Source organism: Rutidosis leptorrhynchoides, chromosome 3 (genome assembly GCF_046630445.1).
Source record: "Rutidosis leptorrhynchoides isolate AG116_Rl617_1_P2 chromosome 3, CSIRO_AGI_Rlap_v1, whole genome shotgun sequence".
In the NCBI taxonomy this organism is placed as follows: domain Eukaryota; kingdom Viridiplantae; phylum Streptophyta; class Magnoliopsida; order Asterales; family Asteraceae; genus Rutidosis; species Rutidosis leptorrhynchoides.
Window position 1 is genome coordinate 126,767,614 of NC_092335.1, and position 20,732 is coordinate 126,788,345.

General features: G+C 37.3%; 1 protein-coding gene across 1 annotated transcript; it reads left to right on the top strand.

Annotated features, from left to right (window-relative positions):
- The first annotated feature begins 1,065 nt into the window (after positions 1–1,065).
- LOC139896784 (uncharacterized) lies at positions 1,066–18,487 on the top strand. Its single transcript, XM_071879420.1, has 2 exons — positions 1,066–1,897; positions 17,959–18,487. The coding sequence occupies exons 1-2, from the start codon at positions 1,208–1,210 to the stop codon at positions 18,070–18,072; spliced, it is 804 nt and encodes a 267-aa protein (XP_071735521.1). The 5' UTR covers positions 1,066–1,207; the 3' UTR covers positions 18,073–18,487.
- Positions 18,488–20,732: the final 2,245 nt, after the last annotated feature.

Consider the following 20,732-nt stretch of genomic DNA (forward strand, 5'->3'; position numbering starts at 1 on the left):
AATTTGTTTTGAAGTTTGCTTCCAATCCCGAATTTAGATGATGATTTTATGAAGTTGGGGTTTGTGTGTGTGTTCTTGCTAGAGAGAAAGAGAGAGAGAGGGAGATGGTTGAATGGTGGTGATTGGGGTGGACTAGTTGACCTAGTCAACTAGTTTGCCCCGTGTCAATTTTAGTCCCTCGAGTTTAGAAGCGGGTGCGGGATTTAACCGATCGAATAATTTAAATTACACGAGAGTACGGGAGACGTTATCTTCCAACAACGAGAATATTTAAAATGTTACATAACAAAGGATACGAATCTAGATACGAAGGGTATTATTTAAAAAGAAAAAGACGGGCGTTAAAGTAATTTAACGGAAAAATGCGGGATGTTACACACAACATAGATGAACAACAAATTTATCATCATTACGACAATTTATTAACAATTAAATAAGTGCAAATACCTTTACGTGCCTATAATCTCTGAAATTAATTTGAAATACTGGAATATGAGAGTGTTAATAAACTCTACCAGGGCCATTCTATATATCCCAACAAAATATTATCCGTAAAAATCTAAGAAATCCAACAAAATCTTATCCAGAAAATCGTATCTTGATAGGATAAGACGCAAGAACGCATGGCGCAAGGTCGCAAGACCAATGAATTTGCGCCTTGCGCGGGTCTGGTCGCAAGTTGTCTTGCGACTTGCGCGGGCATTTTGTCAACCTTTTTTTTTTTTTTTTAGCTCTGACGCAAGATAGTAGAAAAAATAGGCAAAAAAGTGATAATTCCAAAACTTTGTATAAAACAATGTTATCTAAAGTATAACAATGCAGTATAATATTTGAGTAAAAAGTCACGGTCTATCCCTCATTAAGGATCTAATATAGCTGAAGAATAGTAAACAACCCGTTTCGAAAACGATCAAACATACATTAAAATATCTTAGAGTAGGTACCAACTAAACGTCTAAAATTAAAAAATATATTGAAATAAATCTATATCACGTCGTGTGGGTCCTATAGGACCAACCGCTAATTTGTCAAGTATTTGAAATAATATTAGATCCCAATTCTCTTGCTTGTTCCAAGTGAATTTCCTCACTACACTCCATGGGAAACTAGCCACCACAATAATTCATAAATTTTGTTTATAAACTGAATTTTTTCTTTTCATTTTGCTTCACACAAACAATAAAGATTTAAACTTTAATGAATAAAAATGGATCTTGAAGATGAAGGATGGGTGAACATACCTTATGATGGGCTTCTTGAAGTCCATGATGATGGAGGTAGGAAATTTTTTTCAAGAAAGTTTGTTAGGAGTCCCAAAAAACTTTTCAATATGGATTACTTCAATTCCTCACGAAACTCGCAAGAATGTGTCGACTTCTCATTAAAAGATGATTCGATTTCACCAAAGAAATTAATCACTTTCCCAATTCAAATGGATGATCATCATGAAGAAGAGGTTAAAGAAATCACTAAGCTCCCAATTTTGATTGACAATGAGCTCAAAGAAGCTCAAGAAGCGGATATTGATCCGATCTTCCAAGTTTTCTTCAAGAAAGAAAATGAATTTGTCGAAATGAAAATGGATTCTCCGAGATCAGGTTCTCGGAGAATCACTTTACCTTGTATTGAAACAGACGTGTTTCAGTATGAGGACCAAAAAGATGAACATATGTTCAATTGCTCATCTCCATCAAAAGAGGTGATTGATGAAGTTGATAAGGGGATCAAACAAGAAGGCAATGAAAGTTTGAATATATGGAAAAAGGGATTGAATGGGATTGGTGCCTTTTTCTCTCTTGGTATGGCTGCAGCCACCATTTGTATCATCATTTTTGGAAATGGTCAAAGGCATAAACAAAATCATAAGATTAGAATTCAGTTATACTCTGATGACAAGGTATAATACAATTTATTGTTTAAAATCTCTTTTTTTTTTACATACCAATAATTTCCATTGGTCATTAAGATTCTATGTTGGTTAAAATTTAAAAAGATCATATCTTTTTAATCGTTGTTTTTATTTTTATATATTACAAAAAATAATATTTATTAAATTTTTATGGTAATTGCCATATCAGTACGAAAATGTCTCTCCATCTCACCCATTTTTACCTCTTACTTTTTAACAAGAAAAAGGAGTAGATACCACATTTTTTTTTTATATTTGTAACATAGAAAATAATATAACTAAGTTGTTTCAACACGTTCCTTTGGTCGGAATCTTACTTCATTTACTTTTTTTTTTTGAAAAGCAATTTTATTAAACACGAAAGAGTACACGATAGGGCAACCAAATATAGTTGCATATACACGAAATAGAACACTTAAATACAGCAGTGTGGTAATATGGGTTGCAAAGATTGCAACATCCACCTTTGGTCAATCTAGTGTTAAATAGTAGCTAGGATTTGAAAGCCACACATGCCAATCAAGCTTAATCTTCCGCGATCTAAGAGAGAGCCACTCGAAGGATTTGAGTTGAATTTCATTTAGGGACATTGGAACGTTCCATTTTTTGTTCCGAAAGACGAGGTTATTCCTATTCTTCCAAATGAAGTATGCACACATCCAACGGGTGGCTTGCCAAATCGATTTGCCAAAACTTGAGAAGTTATTTGAATCCGATAGCCTGAGAAGTTCATCGAGTGATACCGCATTGCATGGACCCAAATTCCACCACTTGAACACATTTTTCCAAAGATCCCGAACCTGTTTGCACGAAAGGAGCGCGTGATCAACCGATTCTAGACCGTCGTCACAGTTTGGGCACCGAATAGAGTGTAAATCGATGCCCCTTTTATCGAGTTCAGTTCTTGCCGGTAATCGGTTTTTTTGCGCCCTCCAAATAAAAATCTCCACTTTTTTAGGAACCAATTTATTCCTTAGTGTTTCCTGCACATTACTACTACCTTGAAGCAACGAACCGTCTATATTTTGAGACATTATCTTGACCGAGTATATCCCATCCGAAGCCAAGCTCCAGCGCCACGAATCTGACTTGTTTTCATCGAGTCTGACTTGTCCTATTAAAACTTTGAGCTGTTCGAATTCACTGTGTGTTCTACCAGTCGGTTCACGAATCCAGCTCCAGTTTCGATCATAGCCATTGAGACGATCAGAGACAGAGACTGATTTGAGTGCTTCTAACCTGTAGAGACGAGGGAAGAGCAGACAAAATTTTCCACAGCCTAACCAATCTTCCTCCCAAAATCGACATGTGGAGCCATTACCAATCCTTTTGACGAACGTATCCCGAAAAGAGACTTGAAGCTGGTCGAGTTTGCTTCCAACATTAATTTTATCTTGCCAAGCGCCTGCACCACCTGAATAAATAGAGCTACCAGAATCGAGAACAAGACCCCCGCGGGGACCGTAAATACTTCGAATAACTTTTACCCAAAGAGTGTTGGTTTCGGTTAAAAACCTCCACCACCACTTTCCGAGCAAAGAAAGGTTTTTGCTTGAGAGCGACCCAATATTTAACCCCCCTCCCGCATAAGGTGACAGAACATAATCCCATTTAAACCAGGCCATTTTGTTATTGCCCGACCCCGACCCGCCCCAAAAAAAAGTACGCCTTAAACTTTCAAGGATACTGAGAACACTCGATGGAGCACGGAAAAGTGAGAAAAAGTACAACGGTAAACTCGATAGAACCGATTTCAACAAGACTAGTCTTCCCCCAAATGACATCGAACGCATTCGCCACTCCGAAAGCTTACCCTTTAACTTATCTATAACCGGTTGCCATGCTTTCACCTTATTCATTTTGGCACCTATCGGGATCCCAAGGTAAGTAAACGGAAAAGAGCCCATTTGACAACCGAATCTAGATGCAACATCATTAAGCTCAGATTGTGACACGCCTATTCCAAACAATGAACTTTTATGGAAGTTGACTCTTAGCCCCGATGCCATCTCAAAACACTTAAGAAGTTTCATTAGGTTAGAAATGTTTGCACGAGACCAATTACCGAAGAAAATTGTGTCGTCCGCATATTGGAGATGCGAGACTACAACGTTATCATTTCCCACTTCAACACCATTAAACATCCCGTTCTCCACCGCAGATTTAGCTAGGATATTGAGCCCTTCCGCTGCTAATATAAAAAGAAACGGGGATAAGGGATCACCTTGGCGGATTCCACGACTAATAGAGAATTCATTTGAAGGCGAGCCATTTATTAAGATAGAGATGCGAGCCGACATTACACAAGCAGATATCCACTTAATCCAACGATCTCCGAAACCCATTGATCGCATTGTTTCCACTAAAAAGTCCCAATTTAAGCTGTCGAAAGCTTTCTCGAAGTCGACTTTGAAGACGAAGCTTTTCGATTTATTTCTTCTCAAGAACCCGATTGTTTCGTTTGCAATTAATGCCCCGTCCAAGATGAACCTACCTTTTAGGAACGCACTTTGTTCCACACCAATTAAATCCGGAATGACACGTCTAAGTCTATTAGAAAGAATTTTAGCTACTATTTTATAGTAACTATTTATCAAACTAATAGGCCTATAATCGTTGAAAGTTAAAGGATCCGGTTTTTTTGGAATTAAAGTAACAAATGAAGAATTACAGCCTCTCGAAATTACTGCATTGCCCCAAAACCAGTTTAAAGCTTCGACGAGATCACCTTTTAAAACATTCCAAAACTTCTTAAAAAATTTAATGTTGAAGCCATCGGGCCCGGGTGCCTTGTTACTTCCACAATCTCGTATAGCGGAGAGTATCTCTTCTTCTGAAAATGCATCCTCGAGTTCTTTAGCCGCCTCTGCTGAAATTGACGGGTATGACAGCCCCTCAAAACAAGGTCTCTCTCCGCTTCGGTTTTCGAATAAGTTTTTAAAGTGTTGCATCGCTTCATTCTTGATATCCGATGGGTTTTCATTCCATACACCATTGATGTTGATCCCACGAATATTTTTCTTGTTGTAATTACCACGTATTACCGAGTGAAAATATCTCGTATTTTCATCCCCCTCTAATACCCATTTAATTCTCGCTTTCTGTTTCAACATACATGTTTTGATTTTTTCTTTTTCGAACCAAGTTTTTCGATACAACAGCCACTCTTTCTTTTCGGTTTCCGAAAGACTTTGCTGTTCCGCTTTTATCTCCAAGTCCATTGCCGCTTTTTTGGCCTGCTCGATTTCTTGATCCAGTTTACCATAACTTTGCAAACTCCAGGCTCTCAAAGCACTTTTGACACTTTTTAACTTATTACAAAATACCTTATCCTTAGCATTAATGTTCTGAGAGTTAGTATGCCAAGCTTCCAACACAACCTGCTCCACCTCTTTATTGTCTAACCATGCATCGAAGAATTTGAAAGGTTTGGGACCGAAATTCTTTTCTTCACTTTTTAAGATAATGGGGCAGTGGTCCGAATGTTTACGCTCTAGTGCAACTACCGAAATGTCTCCCCACGTGTTTAAGAACTTTTCAGAAACTAGGAACCGATCGATTTTGCTGAATTTAACCCCGTCATCACTAACCCTAGTGAAACTTCTCCCGCCAAGAGGAATGTCGATTAAATTATTTGCCTCAATAAAGTTGTTGAACATAGTTGCCCGATTCACAATGAAGTCACAGTTGAGCCTCTCCTCCGGATATCGAACCTCATTAAAGTCTCCGCACAATACCCACAGGTCATCGTTTATTGTCTTTGATAAGGTTTCCCAAAGTATCTTTTTCCTGGGATCATCATGCGGCCCATACACGTTTAACACATTAAGTTCTTCCCCACTAGTTTTCCAAATACCTCGAATGCCAATAACACGATCAAAAACAATTGCGTTAGTGGCAGCAAAATAAGAAGTGTCCCAGATGAGAAGTTGCCCACCCGACTTCCCAATTTTCTCCTTTTGCAAAAAGTCACAGTTATTATTCCCCCAAAGTCTTTGAACCCACTCTCGATCAATCAAATTAAGCTTAGTTTCTTGAAACGCCACGAATATAGGTTTTTCTTTAAGTAACAATTGCTTTGCCCACGACAACTTATCCTCACCATTCCCAATCCCGAAACCCCTAATGTTTAGAGATAATATCTTCATAATTGAACATAAGATTCGAAGAAGAAAGGAAAAAAAAACTTACATAGTGGTGGATTTTTCCACCCACTTCAACCCAATTCGAGTGCCGTATTCCTTCACACCATTCGAGTTGATTGAGCAGAAAGAATCACTGCTATGGTTCTCAATTGGGTCAGGATGACTAGCACATGCGTTACACTTGGATTGTAATTGACTCGAATTTGGTTTGATTTTCCTGGCCGAATTCTTTGCGTTCATGAATCTGGACGAAGCACTCCAAGTTCTAATTTTTTCCCAGCAACAGTCTTTCTTTACACCATCTGAACGTTTGTATCGAATACCCTGCTTCGATGTTTCTTTTTTCTTAGGTTTGGAACCGATTGTCGGTGGTTTTCGGTTTTTGTTGCATTGATTTGGGTTCACCGGATCATTGCTACCTTTGGCCTGTTTAGGCGAACCGCATTTTGGGCTTACAGGCCCACCAGACACTTCATCTTTAACGCCTTGATTCGAGTAAAAATTTTTTTTTTTTTTTTTTTTTTGAAAAGTTAAGTCACTGGCCGGACAAGGCTTATGCCGCGGCGCGGCAAGCCTTGTCGCGGCGCGACACAACACAGGAAATTTTAGACTCCTTAACCTTGCTTCTGTTCCCAACTTCAGTTATATGCCGCGGCGCGGACCCCTTTGCCGCGGCGCGACATAACCCTAATCCGGGTGCCTGACCTGCAACATTGTATTTAAACCAACTTTTGCACGTTCCATCATTCTCAAACACATTTAAAACAACCAAATTCATACACAAACTTAAGATTCAGTTTCTAACATCGTATACCATCTAATAACAACATTTAGACATCAAACGTGTTTTCATGAAACAAAACCATCATTTGGTCCCAAATTCAATAATGACAAACATGACACTTCAAATACATGGCGTTTGATAAGCGGTAACCATAGAGCGTGATTACAAAAGGGACTTGCAATACCACTTACGCTAATGCCAATGCTCCTCCAGCTCTTCACACGGGTTCCTTACCTTCTCGATGAACCTTAACACCTAAAACATAAAACATCATGGGGGTAAGCTTTTACACTTAGTGAGTTATAGGAAAGTAACAAAACACAAAACATAAATCATTTGGGCATATTCAAAACACTTATCCTTCAACCCTTAGATTGCTTGCATACTTTCGGATCCGATCATTCATACCATAGGCATGACTTACTAGGCCGAACCTAGTAATCATGTCTAAGCTAAACATAGACATACTAAATATGCCTAAGCTATCATCATCTCATACATAGACACCCGAAGTGTCTAAGCTAACATGGACCATAGGCAAGATTACTAGAAATGTAATAACCTTGCCTAATCTAAGCATCATCCATAGACACAACTATTGAGCTAACCCAATAGTTCTATCTAAGCTACGTAACTAGTGCACTTAGTCGTTACTCTCTTGCACGGATGCAATCCGAGAACACTAAGCCACTCTTGACCCGCCCATATTACCCCCTATAAACTCACCTTGCTTAATTAAATTTCCTTGGTCACTTGTAACTTCTTTTCCTTGATTAGCACCTATACATGAGCTAATCTCATTAATCACATAACTAAATCAAAATCACAACTTTCTTGAATCATTACGTCATTCATACTTACACTTACACTTTACCCCCTAATCACAACATACATTCATTCATACTTTCTAACTTTGAACTCATCTTTTCTAAAACAAGCATGTTACCAATCAAACATCACATTTTAATCATGTATATTACTAACTCATCACTTTTAGCTTTATCATGCAACTTTTCCTTTAATCCTTTCATTAAACATCAAATGTGCATAATAATTCAATTTCATTACTAACACCATTAACTTATCAAATTATCAATTTCTATAACTTATGACTATAACAAAAGTTCATACATGAGCATCCTTCATCAAAATTTCTAGCTAGAACACAAAATCATCTCATTGAGGCATTTTAACAAACACTTGGTGTGCATGACTAGAAATCTAACTAGAACATCATCATTCTCACCATAATCATGCCATAAATCTATAATGCAAGTTCATACATGTAATTACTTCCAAAATCAACAACAAATCCATACTAACTCATCCAAATGTGCACAATTTAACAAATAGCAACTTTCTTAAGCATAATCTCATCATTAGCATACAATGCAAGCAATAATTAGACACAAAATCCATACCTTGTCTTTTAGAGTTTTAAGAACCCTAATTGTGCACAATGAAGATGAAATTGGAAGATTAGAGCTTGCTAAAGTGATTAGGGTGTGTTAGATTTCACAAATTCAAGCTTGCATGAGTTAAATTTCAACAAATGATGGATCCTCCTTCTTCCCTTGCAAATGTCGACATACACAACCCAGGAGCACTCTCTGTATATTATTTTTTTGTGAATAATAATCAATTTCCAGCATTTCTAATTTCTTTTATTAAAACAACTATGGCATAATTGCAATTTCTACCCTCCCCATGTAAACTATAGTTAAGGAGGTCCTAAATCATAACCTTGCATCTTTAGTCCCTTGAAACTTAACTAACAACATTAACTTTCGTCCTTTTAACATAAAATATCCTTTACCATTAATTTCTTAGCAATAAAATTTTACATAAAATAATACCTTAAATATTTGGGGTGTTACAACTCTCCCCCTCTTGGATTGTTCGCGTCCTCGCGAACCATTCTTGATGCAACGCCGGATAATATTTTATGAGCCATTCTTCGGGTTCCCATGTGCATTCGGAACCTTTTCTAAATTGCCATAATACCTTCAACAATATAACCGACTTATTTCTCAAGTGCTTAACCTTTTGATCCAAAATCTTTACCGGCTTCTCCGCATATCTTAACTTATTATCGACCTCAATTTCATTCAAAGGAACATAGGTTGAATCATCCGCCAAACACTTTCTCAATTGTGACACGTGAAACGTGTCATGTATATTACTCAATTCATCGGGTAAAGCCAAACGGTAGGCTACCTTCCCAACTTTCGCCACTATCTCAAATGGTCCCACGAACCTTGGACCCAATTTTCCCCTCTTTCTAAAACGGATGATGCCTTTCCATGGAGAAACTTTTAGCATCACTTTATCACCTACTTGAAATTCTATCGGCTTTCTCCTCTTATCAACATATGACTTTTGTCTATCTTGTGCCGCCTTCATTCTTTCACGAATTTGATCAATCATCTCGGTGGTTTGTTGCACTATTTCCGTGCTTCCCAATTCTCGTTGACCTACCTCGCCCCAACAAATCGGGGTTCTACACCTCCTTCCATACAACATCTCATATGGTGCCATTCCAATTGTAGAGTGATAACTATTGTTGTATGAAAATTCAACTAAAGGTAAGTGAGTATCCCAACTACCACCAAAATCGATAACACATGCTCTTAACATATCCTCGAGAGTTTGTATAGTCCGCTCACTTTGACCATCCGTTTGCGGGTGAAACGCGGTACTTACATGTAACTTAGTACCCATTTCCTCTTGAAATTTCCTCCAATATCGAGATGTAAATCGAGTGTCTCTATCCGAAACTATGGAAACCGGCACTCCATGCCTTGCAACAACTTCTTTCATATACAACTTAGACATTGCTTCCGATGACGAAGCTTCTCTTATTGCCAAAAATAATGCACTCTTAGTCAATCTATCAACAATAACCCAAATTGCATCGTGTTGTCTAGGGGTCTTAGGCAACTTAGTCACTAAATCCATCGTAATATGCTCCCATTTCCACACCGGTACCTCTAAAGGTTGCATTTCACCGTAGGGCATTTGATGATCGGCTTTCACTTGAAGACAAGTAAGACACTTGTGCACATACTTAACTATATCCCTCTTCATTCCCGGCCACCAATAGTCTTTCCTTAAATCTCTATACATTTTCGTAGCACCGGGGTGAATCGAATACTTAGACTTGTGAGCTAAGTCAAGGAGCTCACTTCTAACATCACTTTGCAAAGGTACCCAAATTCTCCCATATCTAAGCCTTAAACCACGAGAATCTACCACAAAATCGTCAACTTGCCCCTTGATTCTTTCTTTTCTCACGTTTTCGGGCGATAATGCTTCACCTTGTGCAACACGAATATCATCAAATATTTGAGGTGATATTACCATAGCCAAGCTTGTTATCTTAATCGGTTGATGACTTGACTTCCTACTAAGAGCATCCGCTACTACATTCGCTTTTCCGGGGTGATATAAGATCTCACAATCATAATCTTTCACCAAATCGAGACCTCTCCTTTGCCTATCGTTCAAATCCCTTTGATCAAACAAATACTTTAAGTTCTTATGATCGGTATAAATGGAAAACTTAACACCATAAAGATAATGACGCCAAATCTTTAGAGCAAAAACCACGGCCGTCAATTCTAAATCATGCGTAGGATAGCGTTTCTCGTGTTCCTTCAATTGTCGGGAAGCATAAGCTATGACCTTCCCATTTTGCATCAATACACACCCTAAGCCTTTCTTAGAAGCATCACAATAAACCGTCATGTTCTCATTCCCTTCCGGTAAAACCAATATGGGAGCTTGAACGAGCTTTTCCTTAAGGAGTTGAAACGCTTGTTCTTGCTTTTCTTCCCATCTCCATGGCACACTTTTACGAGTCAACTTGGTGAGTGGGGTGGCTATTCTAGAAAAATCTTGTATAAATCGCCGATAATACCCCGCTAAACCTAGAAAACTCCTAACCTCGGTAGGATTCGTAGGTGGTTCCCATCTCATAATTGCCTCTATCTTCACCGGATCAACACAAATACCCTTCTTGTTAATGACATGGCCCAAAAATTGAACTTCACGAAGCCAAAACTCGCACTTAGAGAACTTAGCAAACAATCTTTCCCTTCTTAAAGTCTCTAATACTTGTCTTAAATGTACCGTATGTTCCTCTTCACTCTTAGAATATATCAAAATGTCATCAATGAACACAATTACAAACCTATCAAGCATCGGTCGACAAACTCTATTCATCAAATCCATAAACGCGGCCGGAGCATTTGTTAATCCAAACGGCATAACCACAAACTCATAATGACCATACCTTGTTCGAAAAGCTGTTTTAGGGACATCTTCTTCCCTCACCTTCAATTGATGGTAACCCGACCTCAAATCTATCTTTGAAAAGAAACTTGCACCTTGCAATTGATCAAACAAATCGTCTATCCTCGGCAACGGATACTTATTCTTAATAGTGACTTTATTCAATTCTCGATAATCAATACACATTCTCATAGTTCCATCCTTCTTTTTCACAAATAAAACCGGAGCTCCCCAAGGTGAACTACTAGGGCGTATAAAACCTTTATCTATCAAATCTTGCAATTGAGTCATCATTTCTCTCATTTCCGATGGGGCTAATCGATATGGAGCTTTGGCAATTGGCGTGGCCCCGGGTATCAAATCTATTCTAAACTCTACCTCTCGCTCGGGAGGTACACCGGGCAATTCACTTGGAAACACATCCGGAAACTCGTTAACTATTGGTACATCATCTAATTCAACAACCTTTTTCAAATCATCAACAACATGTGCCAAAAACGCACAACACCCATGAGACAAAAATCTTTTAGCCTTAGCATATGTGCATATAGGAATTGCACGCCTAGCTCGTTCCCCATAAATCCATATAACTTTTCCACTTGGTGATTGAACTAACACTATTTTCTTACGACACAAAATTATCCCCTCATTGTTATCTAGCCAATCCATGCCCACAATTACTTGAAATTCACCCATTTGCATGGGTATTAAATCAATGACAAACTTTTCATCATCCAAAATAATTTCACACCCCTTAATGATACTATACACCATCACGGTCTTATTATCCGCTATTTCAACCTCTAATGGGTGTTCTAACATACTTGGGGTCATATTAAAATGCTTACAAAAAGAATATGATACAAACGACCGCGTAGCACCGGAATCAAACAAAACATGCGCAGGTAAAGAGTTTACAATAAAGGTACCTGACACCACATTTTGGGACTCCTTCGCTTCGAGTGCGGTAATCTGATGAGCTCGGGCCCTTGGTCGGCTATCACTAGTCTTCGGTTCCGTCTTAACCTCTTTCTTAACACTACCACTAGCTAAATCCTTCTTGTATTCCGGACATTCGGCTTGAAAGTGACCTTTCTCAAAACAATAGTAACATTGCTTACCTTTCTTAGGGCATTCGGCGGCCCTATGACCCGGCCTCCCGCAAGAGTAACAATCGGTGGTACCCGCTTTACATTCACCCGTATGATTCTTACCACACCTGGTACACGACTTGGCTTCTTTCCCACCGCTCTTACCCGACACAAAACCCCCTTTTGACTTGTGCGGGGATTCGAAACCAAACTTACCCTTTTTCGGACTAACATTTTGCATTACCTTGGAGTCTTGATCTAACTTTCGCTTGAACGCCGCCTTCTTCCTAAGTTCATGTTCTCTAACAAGTGCTCGATTCATCATCTCGGCTAAAGTCTTATAAGTACTCTTATCGATAAACTCACTTATTTCGGGATTCAACTTTTCATGATAATGATCCATCATCAACTTGGGACTTGACACGAAGTCCGGACAAAAACGAGACTTATCATTAAACTCGGCATTAAACTCGGTCACCGACTTACCTCCATGCTCTATATTCATAAACTCGGATTTCAACCTACTAACCTCGGCGGGTGGAGCAAATTGGGTCATATACATTTCACGGAACTTGTCCCATGAGAAACTCGTAGCCACGTCTCGCCCATGAGACTTAACTATAAAATTCCACCACTCGTATCCACTACCCTTCATTTGATGAGCCGCATAAATTACCTTCATATGTTCGGGGCATTCACACAACATGAAGGTTTCTTCAATCTCATCAATCCATCTTTGACTAACAATAGGGTCAACCTTACCATGAAACTCGGGAGGATGGCAATTTGCGAAGTTCTTATATTCAAAACGGTCATCCTTTCTCTTAGGGGCTTCTACCTCTTCTTGCCTTACTCCACTTCCCCCTTCACCTCTTAAGGTAGGGTTATTAGCAACAAAAGTCTTTAACTTCTCATCTAATTGATCATTGATCAACGTCTTAATCTTCTCTAACAAAGTTGGAGTATAACGTATCAAGGCTTGCCCTATTTGCCCCGAAATGTCATTTGGCATGTTAACTTCTCCCGATTCGTTTTGAGAGTCTTCTATAGACTCCGCGGATGGGGTGCGGACGTACTCATCATCCTCATCTTGACCTCGGTTTGGTGATACAATAGCCATTTCTAAAAAAATTACATTCAACCCATTAGTTCAAATACCGATAACACCATTATTCAACAAAACCAAACCATTCGAAAGAATTCCTAACTCGATTCACCATGACTATAGTAGACGTTCATGTGTACTAAAATGAAGTATTAACAATGGCCTGTTGTTATTACACCATTTCATTACACATTAAGTCCACTATGACATCATGGCTAACGGGTATCAAACTCCTTTCATAGATCAATCATTATACTACGGGTCTAGTCGATGACTCTACCCTATGGAGCATGGCACAACTATACGACTATAACACTTATGCAAGTCCTAAACCGCTTATCCTTTCACAACAATGGTTTAAGCCTAGATAATCCCTATCGTGGATTACCCAAGTCCCTTAAACCACAGCTCTGATACCAACTTTTAACGCCTTGATTCGAGTAAAAATTTTTTTTTTTTTTTTTTTTTTGAAAAGTTAAGTCACTGGCCGGACAAGGCTTATGCCGCGGCGCGGCAAGCCTTGTCGCGGCGCGACACAACACAGGAAATTTTAGACTCCTTAACCTTGCTTCTGTTCCCAACTTCAGTTATATGCCGCGGCGCGGACCCCTTTGCCGCGGCGCGACATAACCCTAATCCGGGTGCCTGACCTGCAACATTGTATTTAAACCAACTTTTGCACGTTCCATCATTCTCAAACACATTTAAAACAACCAAATTCATACACAAACTTAAGATTCAGTTTCTAACATCGTATACCATCTAATAACAACATTTAGACATCAAACGTGTTTTCATGAAACAAAACCATCATTTGGTCCCAAATTCAATAATGACAAACATGACACTTCAAATACATGGCGTTTGATAAGCGGTAACCATAGAGCGTGATTACAAAAGGGACTTGCAATACCACTTACGCTAATGCCAATGCTCCTCCAGCTCTTCACACGGGTTCCTTACCTTCTCGATGAACCTTAACACCTAAAACATAAAACATCATGGGGGTAAGCTTTTACACTTAGTGAGTTATAGGAAAGTAACAAAACACAAAACATAAATCATTTGGGCATATTCAAAACACTTATCCTTCAACCCTTAGATTGCTTGCATACTTTCGGATCCGATCATTCATACCATAGGCATGACTTACTAGGCCGAACCTAGTAATCATGTCTAAGCTAAACATAGACATACTAAATATGCCTAAGCTATCATCATCTCATACATAGACACCCGAAGTGTCTAAGCTAACATGGACCATAGGCAAGATTACTAGAAATGTAATAACCTTGCCTAATCTAAGCATCATCCATAGACACAACTATTGAGCTAACCCAATAGTTCTATCTAAGCTACGTAACTAGTGCACTTAGTCGTTACTCTCTTGCACGGATGCAATCCGAGAACACTAAGCCACTCTTGACCCGCCCATATTACCCCCTATAAACTCACCTTGCTTAATTAAATTTCCTTGGTCACTTGTAACTTCTTTTCCTTGATTAGCACCTATACATGAGCTAATCTCATTAATCACATAACTAAATCAAAATCACAACTTTCTTGAATCATTACGTCATTCATACTTACACTTACACTTTACCCCCTAATCACAACATACATTCATTCATACTTTCTAACTTTGAACTCATCTTTTCTAAAACAAGCATGTTACCAATCAAACATCACATTTTAATCATGTATATTACTAACTCATCACTTTTAGCTTTATCATGCAACTTTTCCTTTAATCCTTTCATTAAACATCAAATGTGCATAATAATTCAATTTCATTACTAACACCATTAACTTATCAAATTATCAATTTCTATAACTTATGACTATAACAAAAGTTCATACATGAGCATCCTTCATCAAAATTTCTAGCTAGAACACAAAATCATCTCATTGAGGCATTTTAACAAACACTTGGTGTGCATGACTAGAAATCTAACTAGAACATCATCATTCTCACCATAATCATGCCATAAATCTATAATGCAAGTTCATACATGTAATTACTTCCAAAATCAACAACAAATCCATACTAACTCATCCAAATGTGCACAATTTAACAAATAGCAACTTTCTTAAGCATAATCTCATCATTAGCATACAATGCAAGCAATAATTAGACACAAAATCCATACCTTGTCTTTTAGAGTTTTAAGAACCCTAATTGTGCACAATGAAGATGAAATTGGAAGATTAGAGCTTGCTAAAGTGATTAGGGTGTGTTAGATTTCACAAATTCAAGCTTGCATGAGTTAAATTTCAACAAATGATGGATCCTCCTTCTTCCCTTGCAAATGTCGACATACACAACCCAGGAGCACTCTCTGTATATTATTTTTTTGTGAATAATAATCAATTTCCAGCATTTCTAATTTCTTTTATTAAAACAACTATGGCATAATTGCAATTTCTACCCTCCCCATGTAAACTATAGTTAAGGAGGTCCTAAATCATAACCTTGCATCTTTAGTCCCTTGAAACTTAACTAACAACATTAACTTTCGTCCTTTTAACATAAAATATCCTTTACCATTAATTTCTTAGCAATAAAATTTTACATAAAATAATACCTTAAATATTTGGGGTGTTACATCATCACTTTGGTTCTGAGAACAATTATGTAAAGGTGGGCTTTCCAGGGGTTTGGGCTTGTTTGTTGCTGGCCCATTTATGTTACTGGGTGAATAAAATATACCAGGTTGTTTAAAGGAATTTGGGGAGTCGTGGTTTGAAACCGTCTCCACGTCATCTTTATTAGAATTAAATGCCTCGTTAGTAGGGTTTTTGGGAATAGGTGAACCCGTGCCCCCAACATCATCGTTAGTAGGGTTTTTGGGAATAGGTGAACCCGTGCCCCCAACATCATCATGCTTGCCTTCGTTGAACAGCTCACGGATACCGAAACAGCCAGATTCTTCGTCTTCTCTGTTTGACTCACCGGAGCAATTTGGTTTGCCATTGACGACGTTATCCATCGGAAAAATGGTTTCTTGAACATCCATAAGAGAATCGTCATCATCATTCTCGTCTTCGGACTGATCGAATGTATCTTCCACAAAGTCTTCATCTGAAAAATCATCATTCTCCTTCTGACTTTCTTCATTATATTTGTTGAGAACTTCCATAGTGACAACTTTATCGGGAATTTCTTTGACATGAGCATGAACATAAATGTTATCTGCTATCAGATTTACCCACCCATCTATGTATGCCCTTTCTTTAGTTAGCAATAGAACTTGTCCTTCTAAGAGATTTTGATTACCCGGCTCTAATTTACAGTTCACCATATCGATTGGTTCGCCCCACCAGTTTGTTGCAGATCTGAAGGTAGTTTCATTCCAACATGTGACCGGAATGCCCTTAACACTAACCCATATTAAATTGCTTTGTGACCAGAAGGTTTTAGTTAGGATGTCTACTTCATCACACCACTTCCATATGGCATGATCCTTATTCTCAATCAATTTCGAGGCTTGTTCATTAGATGAGCAGACTAAAATAAAATGCAATCCTCCAATATATTTGATCGATACGTCTATCAAGCCTTCGGCTCTGCAAAGTGTGGGTAGTTGATCCAGCATATCCAAGCACTTCAATTTCCCAACAATGGAATTACCCAATATATTATGATTGTAATGGCAATCTTTGATGAACACTGTCCTATTGTCTTCGAATTTGGGTAGACCTACAGGCACCTCTTCTTGCTTAGCTTTATGGTTATTGAGTTTTGCCCTAAGGTCACCTTTCTTCTTTGACAGCTTTTCACGAAGATCGCCTTTGTTTTTTGAAAGTTTTTCGCGAAGATCTTCATTACCAACAACATTGTAGAAGCTTCTGTCGTCCCGATACGAGTTGTTAGCAAACTGGAACTGCTTTCTATGTTGGTTATGATTATCACCATTTCTTCTATCAACCCCTTCACCTTCTTTCATTCTAACAACCCCTTCTTCTTCTTTCTGTCTATCTCTTGCCTTGAATATCCGAATGGGGTTATCATTGAATCGAATACCTTCCAAAGATCGTAGCAATTTATCAGCATACAAAACATTTGCATATCTAACAAATGCGAATCTTTGTCCACCTTTGAGTCTCTTGTTCGCCACATAAATGTCACGAAGGTCACCAAACGGTTTAAAGACCTTCCATAGATCTGCAACACTCCAGCGATCCGAGAAATTGAAGAACATGAACGACGTTAGTTGGATTCCGAATAGCCTTGCTGTGTAGTCTCGAGTAAAACCGTTGTACCTATCTCCTAAACCATTGCTCACACCTGATGAAACCCGCCTCTCTCTCCTCACTTTCTCTCTCCTCACTTTCTCTCTCACACACTTATTTTATTAAAAAACGTAATACTTACGGCCGCGGTTATTAACACGAATAAAAAGAATATATAATTAAATAATTGTTACTTTATACTGTAAGTAATAACTACTACTAATTGTTACAATACTTTATGCATGTGATATATGTTAAAAAAAAAATCCTTCACTTATACTTTTGCAAATTAAGTTTATTTAAGGTATGCTTCTGGGGTAGTTCCATGTTTATAAAAACCTGAATACATTAACATTAATAATTAATAATAATAAATTATATGATAAATTAATTTTCAGAGGATAAAGCAAGTGGTACATCAAGCAAAAGAATCAATGTCACAAGTGAGAGGGGTCCCTATGACCACAGCCCATATCACGTATGGAGGATACTACCAAGGGCTTCTAGGGTAAATTAGCGATGTACTCCGTCTTAATTAAAAAAGATACACTTTTTTGAATTGTTGTACTCGATTTTTATCTTAAATTAGCAAATATTTTTACAAAAGTGTTAGAAAATCACTATATCTTGCAAGAATTATGAATGAAGGACTCGCACAAACCGAATGTATTTTACATCCCTGTCGAAAATAGTCTATTCTTGCAAAATGTGGTACGGTTTTCGCATTTTTGGAAAAATAATTGTTGTTTTAGCAGGAAAGTCAACTACAATAGCTCAAAAAGTATGCAACGTTATTGTAAGTTACGCATTTTAGCCTAGATTTGTTAGTAGATGTAAATGTAATATGTAATGCTAGTACGTGGATGACTATAATTTGTGTTTATGTATATAATAAGCAATATAATGATACTGATGATTATGAATTTATGATTATGTAGAAATGAAATGAGCGACTGTATGTGCCCATTGAAAAGTTCAGTACAAATTTTGTTTAGATAGTTTTGATTACGGTTGTTAACAATAATTAAATCATTGTACATAGCGATTATCAATGGCGAGTCCACTCATAGACGTGTGGGGTTTCATGATCCCACTAAATTAAAAAAATAATAATAGATTTTTCAAATTATATGAGACATCACTAATCACTAAATTTAATTATAAAACTTCATATAATTTTAAACTTTATGTTTTTAGAAGTAAACAACCATTAAAGTACACTTAATAAACAACCACTAAAGTACACTTAAAATATAATTAGTTTTCAAAAAAAAAAAAAAAAAAAATTAAGACTCCATTGTGTTTTCATCCTGAATTCACTATTGGCGGTTATTGATATATCTTTCAAGTGACTATTATCAAGTTCTACAATACTTTAAAATATGTTAACAACTTTTACGATTGTCGTTAAAAATTATTATTTATAGCTCTAAAGAAAAATTCTTAAAAAATAATAATATACTACAATATGAATTGTGTTGTTATACTTTGTGATAACTATTCATTAACTTTTAAGAACAAACTCATCTACTAGCTTGACGTACTTTCAGTTATGCATAAATAAAATTACACAAGGGTTCATGTGGTATGTTTAGAATTACAACTAGAATCAAAAAAAAAAAATCGACATGGGGGTCATTAGACCATTCTCATTCATGACATCCTTCTTCATATTAACAAACTGCCACATCAGCGCCACATCACTATTTCCTTCCCACTTACTTCCCATCACTAACCCATCACAATTCACTCCCAACCATGACATACCATCACATGGACCTACTTTATTAATTTTATTATTAAACTTAATTTTATTATTATTATTATAGTTATCATTATCATTATTATTATTATTAATTATTATTGTTTAATATATTATTATTATTATTATATTATTTATATAAAAATAATTAAAAGTTAAAAAAAGCACCCATTTTCAATCTTACTTTATGTCATTTTGTTGATAAATTCACGTGATGATAAAAGTTAAAAAAGCACGAAATGGTTCACAAGTAAACATTGGCTAAGGATTCACAATATGGTGCTATTGGAGCTAATTATTTGCTAGATGTATTGGCTGAATATTCACCAACCATCGGGAATCTTCTTATATGCAATTGTTTCACGAGAAGTAATTCGCTAACTCCCTCGCATGCAGTGTACATGAGAGTATTTTCATCAATTTTGGTCCCTCTTGTCCATTGACCCAACCACACGCTCTTTAATCTTATCTTCATCTTCCCTGAACCAAATCAATATAAATCCCAATTTAAATAAATACTCATATCATATTTCTTAAATACATTCTATATGTTTATGTATGTATTCAGTCATCTATAAACCCACTTCAAAACTAAATTAAATTTGAGGATCCTATTTCTTAAATCAAAATAAATCTCTGTACACCCACTTCAAAATTTGAAGATCCACCTCTAAGTTTATGCATTCAGTCATCTATAGCACAACTGGGTGTAAACAAACACTTGATGCAGAAGAAGAACAGGAGCAACAAAGACTTTGATTTCGTGTCACGAAATCCGTCATCTAGCTTCCGTACCATCAAATCCGTAACCAAGTGCCACCGCAACACCTATAACCACAACCATCGCCGCCCTCAAACTTGATCTGGTGGTTAGATATGACAAACGACCATTGTTTTAAAATCAAATCTGCAAATCACACGCACCCTTGACACTTAATTTCATCAATTTTTTCAAGATTTAAACCTTATTTTGTTGAGATAACTTGCAAATCCAAATCCAAAACAATCCAAGTTCTTGTTTCCATCTAAGTAAAAATATGTAGTAAAAAATCAGTATACATTAGTGAAGAAACGAGATCCCCTTCTCAATTTTGTTTTTAGTAGCTTCCTCTGGTCACTTTTTTTTTTTAAATCAATTAAAGGTCTCGATCTTGATGATATCAACATTGGCATAACATCAGATGGGGTATTCGTTTAATACTCATAAATTGAACGTGACATCAATCACCCATTTAATAAATAATCAAACATGACTTACCCATTTGAATTCAAGCTCGTAGCTATCATTTCGATGCTTAATGATACCCCAACTCGCATGCGCAATGAGTATGTATGCGGGCACTCGCTAGCATGCGTATGTGTGCACTTGTATGCGGCATGCGGTATGCGGATTCGTGTCGAATGTCTTTT

Coding starts and splice junctions, on each gene's coding strand:
- LOC139896784 (XM_071879420.1), top strand. CDS start 1,208: ATGGATCTTGAAGATGAAGGATGGGTGAACATACCTTATGATGGGCTT. Junction 1,898..17,958: donor AGTTATACTCTGATGACAAG/GTATAATACAAT, acceptor ATTAATTTTCAG/AGGATAAAGCAAGTGGTACA.